The sequence below is a fragment of the Oreochromis niloticus genome, linkage group LG6, assembly GCF_001858045.2.
Source record: "Oreochromis niloticus isolate F11D_XX linkage group LG6, O_niloticus_UMD_NMBU, whole genome shotgun sequence".
In the NCBI taxonomy this organism is placed as follows: Eukaryota; Metazoa; Chordata; class Actinopteri; order Cichliformes; family Cichlidae; genus Oreochromis; species Oreochromis niloticus.
Window position 1 is genome coordinate 9835712 of NC_031971.2, and position 12937 is coordinate 9848648.

At 37.9% G+C, this 12937-nt stretch overlaps 1 protein-coding gene and 1 long non-coding RNA gene across 2 annotated transcripts in view; both read right to left on the reverse strand.

Moving 5' to 3' along the window:
- Positions 1–12937, reverse strand: part of LOC102080661 (uncharacterized) — a 125730-nt gene that overhangs the window by 9424 nt on the left and 103369 nt on the right. The gene's annotated exons all lie outside the window — the stretch shown is intronic.
- Positions 4073–8641, reverse strand: LOC102080719 (sialoadhesin-like). Its single transcript, XM_025907710.1, has 6 exons — positions 8585–8641; positions 8119–8424; positions 7810–8043; positions 6795–7136; positions 4302–4791; positions 4073–4180 (listed from the first exon to the last, which is right to left on the reverse strand). The coding sequence occupies exons 1-5, from the start codon at positions 8637–8639 to the stop codon at positions 4442–4444; spliced, it is 1287 nt and encodes a 428-aa protein (XP_025763495.1). The 5' UTR covers positions 8640–8641; the 3' UTR covers positions 4073–4180; positions 4302–4441.

Consider the following 12937-nt stretch of genomic DNA (forward strand, 5'->3'; position numbering starts at 1 on the left):
GTTTTTACTGCATTTTTTGGGGTGAGATTTTGGGTTTGTTCAGTTGAATGCCCTTTCTACCCTGAGGATATCCTCAATGCTTTTACTTTGAGCTGTTTTAACTTTAACTCTGGAGATCATCATCTTCTTTACACACTTTATCCTTTTCCTGTAGCTCCAACTGTGACACTTTATCCTGAGTACAAAGTAAGTGAATCCAAGTAAGAGAATAAAGAACTCAGTTAATACAGGGCTCAGGTGGAGGCCTTAAAAGAAGGTTACAGATAGGTGTAGGTGAGACAGAAAGGAGGATAAAACACATAAGTTTAAGATTGATTCCTGATGGCAAATAAATGATCGTTCAGATTAAGGGAAACAGGACAGATGAGGAGATGTTTGTGTTTGTATCTGCTGTTTGTTGTCTGATGTTTCCCTTCTTGGAGACTGACTGGAAGTCCTGTTTCTTCTGATTCATAAAAATAAATTCAAAAGTGAGTGAAGAAGAGGTTTCAAATCACATTTTAAATGTGATTGAAAGAGAACAGAGTGATGCTCACCTAAAACCCAGCTTCTGCTAAGATCATGACTGCTGTGGATTACAGCTGCTAGTCAGAAAGTTGGTTGGATGATTCTTTTACAGCTGAATCTTCTCACAGAAAAAGCAGAAAACAAAACGGAGATTTCCCATTTCCTGACCAGGCCTTTAGTTTTTGTACCCTCCTTTAGCTACTGCCCGCTAAAACCCAAGAAGATGCAGAGAACATGTCGTCGCCCACTAGTGGAAAGGAGATATATCTTCCCTCCATTCTTCTACCTGGATATATTTGTAATGCTTTAAAAAAATCGCAGAAAAGGGCGAGTGCATGAGGCGAGTAATAATAAAGTGTAAGTGTAAGAAAAAACAAACAAAAACAGTTTTCAGAATTACTTCTTTTACTAAGAGGGTTTAAGTTAAAGAAATGGCTCTATCTACCAACAAGGTGTCAACGAAATAATCAGCCCGAAGAAAAACTGACAGAAAGAAGCAGCTACTTACTACTGGTTTCTTCTCCAATGACACCTTTAACAGAAGCTTTCAAACAGGTTTATTATTATATTACTATTATCTTTTTGACCTTTCTGTCCTTACATATTATCAAAGTATTTAAGTTAGCACTATATTTCTATAGTATGATCACTCACACACTGAGACAACATGGCGACTGCAGTTCACAAAAGAAAAGAAGAATCAAGAGTTCTCACTGAACTGGACACAGCTTAAAAATTGGTGATGCAATATTGCGTGTCGCCAGTAGATGGCAGCAGCGGCTTGAATTCTTACCTGAGCGGTACGAAAATCAGTCAGCCTGAAGTCATGACAGCTGGGTAACAGCAAGAGAAGCAGAGAATAACACAAGCCTGTTTAGTTGTGTTTGAGGTGAGAGCGATACACAATCATGATGTGTGTTTATGTTATATTAGCTAAAGGACCTAGATGCATTTTTTTGTTCATTCGGTGTGTAACATGTTTACATGGAAATACAACCTGTAGCTGTTCTCTCATTTCTCACTTTAATGTGTGCAACATTTTATTTTCATTTCATCTGCTCTGCGTTGTGGCTCTTTCAGCTGCGTGCAGTTGTGTTAAATTGTGGAGGTGTTGGTGATAAAACTGTTTTCTGCATTTATGATGGAAACAAACTTCTGTGATGAAGAAGATTCTCCAGCTTCAGCCGTAGTGGTCTGTAAACACACTGTAGGAAATGATCAGGAAACATAGAACATGAATATTGTATAAATACGTATGACTGTTTCTATTTTTGGTGTGCAGTGTTTTTTTTTTTAAGTAAGACATTTTTGCTCAGATCAGTGAGATGAAGTTGTGCAGTTTGATCAACTGTAATGATGTAAAGTCTGCTGTGATGCTGAGACCTGTGTTTTAGGGAAACCAAGAAGAAGGTGAGCAGAGATCAGTGAATGAGTCCTGCTCTATCACAACAGACGTCTCTGAGTAAGACAGAGATCTGTTTATTTTGGTCAAGTTTTTCATACAGGGCACTGAATCAACTTTACATCTCCTATTTAAATTTCCAGTCTTCACAATAATAACTGCTGGAGAGTGAATTAAATCAGCAGGATGCTCTGGAAGAATTTTCAGTCTTATGTTGGAGTAAAACGATGGAGAAAAGGTAAAGTGGAAGATAGAAAGGTTTACATTTTATGACTTTAGTCCCTTGCTCAGCTTTCCTTGACTGGTTTGTTAGTTCCCTGTTTTCATCCCTTTCTGGTCTTCAGTTTGTGTCCTGTCTTCATGGTCGTCTTTCTTATTTTCCCGTTTAGTTGTGTCAAGTTGATCTTGCCTCCTTTAGTCGTGTCTCTCTTCCTGGTTTATTTGACTGATTGTTGTGCTTTCTTGTCTTCAGTTTTACTTCCCCTCAGATCATTATGTTAGTTATTCTCAGCTGCATTCCCACCTGTTTCCTCTCTGCTCGTTATCTCATGACTGTTTATTATGAGTCTCAACAAACAGTAAAATCAAAGCCTTTTTCATGTGTATTAAAACAGGCAAGTAAATCAGTTCAACTCTGTGACCTGTGAATAAAAACCTTTAAATGCTGTTTTGAGACTTCGACATCAAATGGTTTAATACTTCTATCAAAACTTTCTCACTTTGTAAAAAAGTGTGCCTCATGTGGAGTTCAGAGTTCAGACAAAAAATTAAATGTGAACGATTTATGTGAAACTTTACAAAAATGCAACTTTTTGTAAATAGAGAAAAGTAAAATGATACATGTTGTCACAATGTGCAGAGACGCAGGTGAATGATAACCAAAACGAGGCTTTATTGAGGGCTGAACAAAGCCACAACATGAGGAAAGAGAGAAAACTAACAAAACCCTAAACTGGGAAATCTAAGACTGAAATTACCTGAATCTGAAACCAGAACTAGCCAAACCTGGAACCGTGGGGGGACTGAGAGCAGCAGTAACACAGTTAAATGATACGCAGACAGACCAACGAAGAGCAAAAGATAACACACACTAAATAAGGAAATGAGGAAATGGTACACAGGAGTGAGACACAGCTGAACCTAATTCAACATGACGAGAGAGGGGGGAAGCAAAACAAAATACATTCACATGACACATGGACCTTCAAAATAAAACAGGAAACACAACCAGCACAGGGGCAAGGACTTGATGCTACACAGAGGGGACACGGAGTACAGGACCGAGGGTGACATGAGGAGCACAGGAACCAAAACCCAAGAACTAGAAATCGTAAAGCAAGAAAAACTGGAGAGCTCAAAGTACAAAACAGAAACCAAAATACTAGCAGTCAAAACCATGATGAAAACAAAGATCAATAATAATACAAAAGTCAAAACACTGGGTGACTGACCCAGGACTGTGACACATGTGAAGCTACATACATCAGAAAACAGACGATGCAAAAACATACAAAATGAGAACGTAGCACCAACTACTGTATAATACATCACAACAGCACTGGAACACTCACCAGCCAATTTATTAGGTATTTAATATTTAATCAGACAATCAGATCAGTGCATTCAGACATCTACAGCTGACATTGTTATGATGAAACTGCTCAAACTCAGTTCAAGATACTGAGTCACTGTATTGGAAATATTTTTTTAGGGTTAACACGGTTATGAAATAAGGGCATCCCACAATAAATCATTCATTGTAACAGCTGTCAACAACTGTGCTGTGTCCTGTAATGTTAGATACCAAACTGCACCAGTAGAGGGTGGTGTCAAAAAAGAGAGAAGGAAAATGACGTCCAGAGATAGTTAAGATGGCGAACTGATAAACACACACGTAACACCCTGCTGCATTCAGTTATGTAGGTTTATGTGCTGCATTCATTAAATGGCACTTGTTCCTTGCTGAGGACTTGTTTCATCATCAGCCACCACTGGATATGTGGCACACATATCCAATACACAGTATCTCTCTCAAAGTTTTACAGTAGAGTAAGTCTGTGAGTCTGTGTCTGCTGGAGTGACACCAGATGCTCCGGCAGAGGTGAATCTGACAGCAGCATAATGAGAACACTCCTGTTCTCTGGGCTGATCTGACTGTACGGTGGAACAAAGACGAACCACATGTTTATTTTTAAAGTTGACTCTGCTGTAGTGGACTTCATCCTCCTCCTTTGGTTGTGTTGAGATGTCATTAACAGGACCAAGGCTGAGCTGATGGAGACAAACAGCATTAATTTATTCTGCACTTTAAACTTGACTCCTTTTACTGTATGTTGGGAAAAATGAAATGACCACTGGAAAGATAAGATAATCCACAAACTCTAATCTCTACCTGTTCAATTTGGTCAGAGCTTTCAGTTGTTGGAGACTGAGCAGAAGTTCTCTGTTTCCTGGTTAAAATCAATTAACAGGAAAATAAGTGATTTCAGCGCAAAGACTGAATGTATAGCTTTGAACCGAACCAGTTGTTGCTTACCTAACACACCAGAAGACACTGAGAAGTATTAAAAGCAGCAGAGCAGCAGAAACTCCTGCAGCTGCTGGTGTCCATGTTCCTGTGATACTTTGGACAGTGAGAGTCTTTGGAGCAGAGCTGATATCTTTGTTGGTTTTCACAGCACAGGAGTAGCTTCCTGCATCCTCCCTGCTGACTGGGTCTAGGATCAGATGTTTGTTGTGGTTCTCTCTCGGGGTCAGAGGTCGACTGTTCAAGTACCAAATGTAGTTTGTGTTGTCAGTCAGAGGACAGCTGGTACTGCAGGTCAGTGTGACTCTCTGACCATCTGTCACCACTGCAGAAGGACTCATCTTCACTCTCAGCTCTGAAAGAGGAACATTGGCAGGGTTGTGTTTAATGTATTGTTGTAAACACAAAACATCTTTGAGTAACTCAGTAGTGTAATGTGTCACCGTACTAAATTCACTAATCACATTACAGTTACAATTATGTCATTACTTTTCCTGTCATCTGCACACCGGGTGGAGGGAAAGACGAAAAATTTCAAACAAACAACCTTTTCCTTCCTGCTACAGTCAGCTGATTCTAGTTTGTGTGCAGGATTAGGAAAAAGGTAAAGCGGTTTACAGCTTCTCCGGATTTCAGCAAACACATTACTTTTATCTTTATTGCACGTAAAGACAAGAGCACGATGATAAAGTGGAAACTTCATCCAGAACAAAAAAACAACTGCGTTATGTTGCTAACACAACTTTGGGTCTGCAAACATCTGCACAGAGAGCATGCTAATGCAAAGCTAGTCAGCAACCCAGATTGATGATAAAGCTGAGTGAATGCTGACCCCAGCCCAGCAGCCTGAACTTCAACAGGTAACAAAGGCAGTGATGAGCAGACAGGCTGCAGCCTCTGTTTCTACTCGGGATCACTTTAAAGTTTCTTTAGTCAGACTGTCTATTCTTATTTAATTCACTTTATGTACAGAATTCACCTGCTTGCTGCATACATGCTACTCCTGCACATTCACCTAATGTATATATTATATATATAATGTTCTTCCTTGAACCTTAAACCTAAATAGTTATGAGAAAGATCATATGTGTCTTCATTAGAATAGGGATTTGTGTTGGCGTGTGGGACTTTAACCCGGGGTTTATACTGTTAACCAATAAATAATGGACAAAGCCAAAAGGTTGATTCTGTTCATCAGGATGAAGCGTTTTCAGTGGGAGAAACGTTTCATCACTCCAAGTGACTTCTTCAGTCTCAGCTGACTGCAGGTTTCCCCAACATTATAAACAGCAAATTTGCATAATGACTGAAACTAGGTCAGTTCCTTGATCATTAATATGCAAATTCTCATGACCATTGATCAACAACTACTGATCAAAGACCAACATTTCTCCCATGAAAACGCTACATCCAGATGAACAGAAGCAACCTTTTGGGATTTACTCACCTGGATGATTGAGCATGCATCAAGACAGATAATTGACGATGTTTTTCAGTTTTAATTTACAGAGTAACGAGAAAGCAATGCAGTGTAACAAATTCCTTTCTTTGGTGAGTAATTGCGTGATATACTGCATTACATTAAAGAAGTAATGTGCCATATATTCTTTTTTTGAGTAACGATACCAGCACTGATCAAAAACATTTAATCTCAGAGTAAATCTCCTCTGTGACTCACACACTGAACATGGACTTTGACTAAAGCTTTACTACAAACGGGTGCTTTAGTCCTCCTGTTCAGTGAAGAAATGTATTTATTAAAGAAGTGTATTTCACTACAAATTCAACATATTTGTACTTTCAGTTTTGTGTAACTTCAATCTAAATCATCTTAAAAAAGAAAACTTTTAAGTCCACAACTTATGTCTGACACTATAAGTACTTTTACAGATAAGAGGTTTTTCCACAGTTTTTGTCATTTTGAATCGTTTCTTTTTGATAATTTGAAATATTCAAGTTATATTGCAGTGCAGGCCAAAATACCCAACAGTATACAATAGTTAGAATGACCTAAGTAAAAAAAACGTCACAGATATAAAATGTTAATTTACTAAATATTTATGCATTTTATGTGAATAAAACACTGTGAAGATAATCATTTTTGTTTCTCTTTTTGTGTATCTTTGAGTTAGAATTAACTAATTAATTAATTAGAATTAATTTCCATTTAGATTTAAACAATTTCTAAGGACTCCCCCCAAAACCTTCAAAGCCTGAAATGCAGGAATTTGTGTGGAGTATTTTCACATAGTGGTAATGCTGTTTAAAATGAAGTAAAGGATCTGAATATTTCTTCCACCTCTGCTCCTGTTCAGACATTAATGAGTAAAGTCTGCGGAGTAAGAAGTTTAGATTTACCTGTGACAATCAAAAAGACTCCAGGCAGATCAGACTGTGTCCATCCTTCATGATCTTTGTTGGATCTGAATGTGTATCCTCCTGAGTCATTCTTCTTCAGGTTGTTGATGGTCAGGATGTGTTGGTTCTTCATGTTGTCCTGATACTCCACACGACCTGCAGCCTCAATCAGCTCTTCAACTTCCACTTCATCTTTTCTCCATTTTTTACTCCAACATTTAAACTCTGGCTTCATGTTATCAGGATGTGAGTATTCACTTGTGATGTTGACTGAAGATCCTTCCAGAGCACAGATTCTCCTGCTGACATAATTCACTCTCCAGCAGTTTTTATCCTGAACACCTGAAATATAGATGGAAGATTTCAAGTTGTTTGAATGACCTTTATGATTATAATAACGGACAAAATAAAGATAGTTCAGTATTACTCACAGACTTCTGCAGACTGAAGATACGTGTTGCTTTTAACTGCACAAAAGATGTTTGCTTCCCGAGAGTTCCAAAAATTAAGCTGATATTCAGCAATTAAATGTTGATTCTCTCTATAACTTTGTCTATTTCTGTACCACATGTAGACAGTTTGAGGATCAGTCAGTGCACAGCTGGTGTTACAGGTCAGTGTGACAGGCTCCGCTTTTTCCCCTGGAGTCCTCAATATGTGAACCTCTTTAAAGAGATAATAAATATATTTTCTATAAGTCGCGATGACATATAACAATCTCCTTATTATGTTTTTATTTATTTTGTTAGAAATCAATAGAGACAGTAATTAAAAAAATTTAAGAGGTTTTTTTCACAACAGACAGTTTTTCTGGAAACTTCACCTCTGGGATATGTGATGGAGCACGGCTCATCTACTAATGTCTGATTGTAAGAACACATTCTCCCTTTAGCATAGGTCACACTGAAGCAGGTCTCTGTGATGGAACCTGAAACAAAGAAAAGATATTGATTGAAATTATTCACCGTATGACCCATTGTGTTTGTTTTGTACCACAATAAACATCATGACTCACCCACAGAGACTTCAGGGGCTCTGAGATCCTCGTAGCCTTTGACAGCACAGGAGTATGTGACTGCTTCCTCACTGCTGAGCAGCTCTTGGTACCAGGGAGACCAGTCCTCATAGAGAAACTCTCTGTTCTTGTACCAGATGTAGGCTGCAGGCTTTTCAGTCAGAGGACAGCTGCCGCTGCACATCAGTGTTACTGTCTGTCCCTCTGTGGCAGGAATCACCTTTACCTGCAGCTCTGAGAGGATGATGGAGAACAACTTATACAATGATGTCATTTGGAAAAGTAATTCATGAGTAAAAGTCACTGTACCTGCAACAACTTGAAGAGTAATTCTGTTGAGCCAGCAGCGTCCTGGACTGTCTGTAGTCTTCATACAGCAGTAAGTGTTTGCATCACTCTCTCTTAGATCATTGATGGTTAAAGTTGGGTTTTTCTCTTTAGACATGTTGTACGTTACACGTTGTCCATCCACAGAGAGCTCACTCTGAACATACTTGTAACCATCCCAGTCTATAGTGAACCATTTTCTGCTTGAAGTCAGATGTTGATGTGAGCAGTGCAGATCCACTGATGAACCTTTGAGAGCACAGATCCTGGTTTCTCCTCCATTAACACCTTTAACACAAACTTTCATTAGCGAACAGATTTTTTTTGTTTTACTAACAAGAGCATTTATTTTATTCTGTACTGTAAGAAATTAACTGAAATTAATTTAATTTTATTAATTTTATACTTTTCTCTGTCAGTATAGGGGTACATAATTTATCACTCATACCTGTGATGCACAAAATAAGTCCCAGAAACATCAGTTGAAAGTCTGTCAACAACATGATGGCTGTCATCCAACTTTCAAGCAAAAATAATAAATATCAATAATAAATAAAAAAACCCCTGCTATGTTCAATTACAATGCAGCACAGAGTGAAGGATAGTGTGGACTGAAATCGGACTGCTGTGTTACATTAAGGTGGTTACCAACCTTCCTTCCTCTTTTTTTCTCTGAGAGCGCGGGCTTTTTTTTTCTGTTTGGAGGAGTCAACACGTTAAGTTGATTATTTTACTGTTGTCACTCTGATTTGACCAACAGTATTTTATTTTACTGACGTTATGTTGTCAGCTGTCAGTGAGTTGTGCAGTTGTGTTAAGCTGTGGAGAGTTGATAAAACTGTTGTCTGTATTTAGTTTATGACGGAAACACTTCAGTCATGAAGAATCTCCAGGCTCTGCCTCGGTGATCATTAAGTGTACTGCAGGTCCAAAGTAATTTGATGAAGAAAAGCAATACATGTATAAAACATATAACTGTTTCTATGTTTCGTGTTTTTTGATTTGTCTTGGATGCATCTGTTCACTTGGTTTCCTGACTACCTGTCTTTCACGTGTGAAGACCAAAGTTTGAAAGTTGGAACACGATCAAACAAATGGTGAAAATTCAACAAATAACCACAGGTGTGTGTGTGTGTGTGTGTGTGTGTGTGTGTGTGTGTGTAGCTTGTACAGCAGAAGTGGAAGGATCCATATGTCACCCTGTATTCTGTGTAGTTATATTGCAGGTTTTCACTGGAACATAATGCAAGTTTTCTACATTTCACACACCAGTGATGATCAAATAAACAATGAGGGCTCACTCATTAATGTGAATCACGTAACTATTGACTGGTTTCAGGATTCAAAATGTAAAGAGTTTTACTGGAACTTGTTTTCTGTAATAGATAATTACAATTATTAATAGTCTTTAATAATACACTGATAATTTAGTGTCAAAAACTTTTCCCAGCATGAAACATCCAGATAACCTCAGCAACAAATAATCTGAAGATCCATTATATGATTAGAAACTCTAAAGCTAGAATATAACATGTAAGCTTCAAGATTAAACAATCCCTGAACTCTGTTTGTAATGTAAATAAAAACAAAATGCAGTCATTTGATAATTCCTTAAACCCATATTTCACAACATTAAAGGTTTGTTATCAATTTTTGTATCTTAACAAGAATAGAAATAAAAGCAGAAGGCTGTTGTTCCATTTTCATTTGAAAGTTAAAAAAGTTTGAAGAGTGAGAGCAGAGACGTGAGGTGGTTTATGGGTATTCTGTCAAACATGAAAAAAGAAACCAGCTAAGACCCGTTTGAGGTTTTAAAGAGTGTGAAAACCACTGACAAACCCTCCAGCTGTGGTGTCTCTGCTATAAAAATGAAGATTTTCCAACCACCAAACCAATCAGAAAAAGGTCCCTTTTAACCACTATGGTAACAAACTGTTCTTTAGTGATGGGGCAGTGGCTCGATGGTGGAGCAGAGACCAGCTGTGTTGTTCTTACTGAAGATAGATGTTATAGTGATGATCATCCTGCTCTGCCATTTTAGCTTAGAAGTTTCCATTTATGAGATTAGGATTCAAGCAAATAGACAAACAATACAAGCACCAAGTTATTTAACACTCAGTAAAAGAAAATGCTGGTAATTTGCAAGTGTTGCAAAAATATATATATTAAGATAAAAAATAACATGTATAACATGTAGATATATATATACATACTCTCTCTCTCTCTCTCTCTCTCTCTCTCTCTCTCTATAGAGAGAGAGAGAGAGAGAGAGAGAGAGTGAGATATAATATCATGTTATGCTACATGGTGATTTTTCAAAGACTCTCTGAACCACATTTATCTTTTAAAGGCTCAGAGATACTGGTGACAGAAATTATTTGAAAAAACATAATAACAAGATATTAGCATTTTCTTTCTTTTTTTTAGCATCTTTAATGTTATTTTTACCATGAACAAAATCTAAAATTAAACAACTTCTTACAGGACTGTTAGTTCAATTACCAGAGACAAAATAAAATAAAAAATGTAACTGCTCTCTGAAGTTCAGAAGCCTTAAGATGAGTATTTTCACTGTTAGACTTCCTTTGGTATTGAGTAAGACCCAAAATGACCCACTGTCTGATACCAGAAACCAGATATCTCCATCTAGTGGCCTTCAGACAAAATGCAGGTCTAAGGCACTTTATTATTACTTTTATGTTTCTGGCCTGGAATTGATGGCTGTGTCCAAATTCAGGGGAAGGATGCTTCAAATGCTGTATTTGGAGGTAATGATGTCACAGCGACACGATGAAGGCTGTCCAAATTCGAAGACTCCTCCAAATGTGGCGACAAATGCATCCTTCATTTCCCCGAATTTGAACGATGGGTCGGGTGTATCCTTCGTGTCCTACAATATCCCAGGATTCACTGCAGGCCATACAGGAGATTTTTTTTTACTGATAACGATGGTGGTTGAACCAGGAGAGGAAAACACTTTCAAATGTAAGTATATGAAAATCTGGTGGTACAAAAGTTTAATTTTTATAGCGGTTGTGTTGTTAAGCTTTGGGCATCTGCATAGACATGTTTCTTTTTTTTTTAATTAAAATAATTGTAAACTAGCTTCTATGATGGGTCCTGGGGTTTTCTATGTATTGCCACTTCATTACAGTTAATTTTGATTTTTGAGAATTAACCTTTTTGTGATATGTTGTAGAGAACAAGGACCAAACGGCTCAATTTATTAAAATGAGGAGAAAACGATCACCTCCGTGTGCTGAAGAATTTGGCCACTGTGGCATGGAGGTATAAGAATAAATCAATGTACACATCATATTCATATGAGTACAGTTTTTTTTAACCCTCATGCTGTACAGAACATGTGATGTCCAGATGGTATTCCTCTTGTGTTCTGCTGTAAAAAACTTTTGGATTTAGGGATTAACATAGTTGCCATGGCTTTCTCTCTTCTCTCATTTTTTGTGTGTGATCAGGGTAATTCTGGGGAAGATGGGCCTGCAGGGGAAAGTCACCCCTTTGCAGGCCAGAAGAAATGGGAAAACTTAAAAAAAATACAATGTATGTGTGTTATCAAGAAGATAATTCAATTCAGAACACAGGTTAATAAATGTGCAATTACTAAGAGTTGTTGTGTTGTTTTATTTGTCTACTGTCATTTTTGATTTCCTCTGCCTTTAGGATTGCAAGTATCCAGGGTCAAGAGAGGGAGTCAGTGGGAAGCCCACTGCTGCTTGGCCCTGGTTTGCTCTCATGGATGAGGTGATAGGACAGATGTCTTTCATTAGGCCACCTACAACAGGGAGAAAAAGAGACAGGAATGATGAGCAGCTAGACCTCATCAGAGAGGACATGAGGCAGCAAAGAGAGGCTGAGGAGAGGAGAGGAGAGCGCAGGAGAACAGGGAAAGGATGGACATATATGCGTTGCACTAGTTTAAATGTTGTATGTTATTAATAAATTGATTACAACAAATAGTAATTTTCACTGAACTGATTTTATTTACAGGTATTTTTAACATGAACAGGAATGGTAGATGCTTCATTACCAAGGAGATGGTGATAGACTTCAGAATAGGGCTGGGCGATAGGCCTAAAATCCATATCTAGGTATAATTTGAAGCATGTGCGGTAATGATATATATCGCGATATATTCTTTTCTTCTGTATAACGTATTTTACACACTATAAGGCGCACTTAAAATCCTTTAATTTTCTCAAAAATCGACAGTGTGCCTTATATATGAATTCTGGTTGTGCTTACTGACCTTGAATCGATTTTATGTAGTGCACGGCACACAGAAATCTGTCAAAAATGTTATAGTACGACTTTGGTAAGCTATGAAGGCGCACAGTTTGATGGATTGGCGGAGCATTACGGCTGCCATAGTCAGGAGCCTTGAGGAGTAATCCAAAACTGGGTCCAAACTCCGTCTCCTGCAGGTCTCAAAGTCAAACGAACACTGCGGCATCACTGAGAGTTAAAAACTGTCTAAATTCTTTCATCTGTAATAAAATGATCAGCGTTGCTGCTTTACCAGGTGTAACAATTAAGTTTAACATCCAGGCATCCATGAAAACAGAATCTATTAAATTTAATGGAGTTAGAAGTTAGCAGGAAGTTAGCTCGCTAGCTTCTACCTAAACATGGCATAGCATGTTCTGACTGAGAGATTTCTGAAAAAAATAAAACATACAGCTCTGCTATCACTTCCAACATAAATGAAGACAGAAAACTAAACAGCAGTGACGTTTGTAGGGTTACTGAAGTTGGACTAGTTCGTATCAATGTTCCCTCTAAT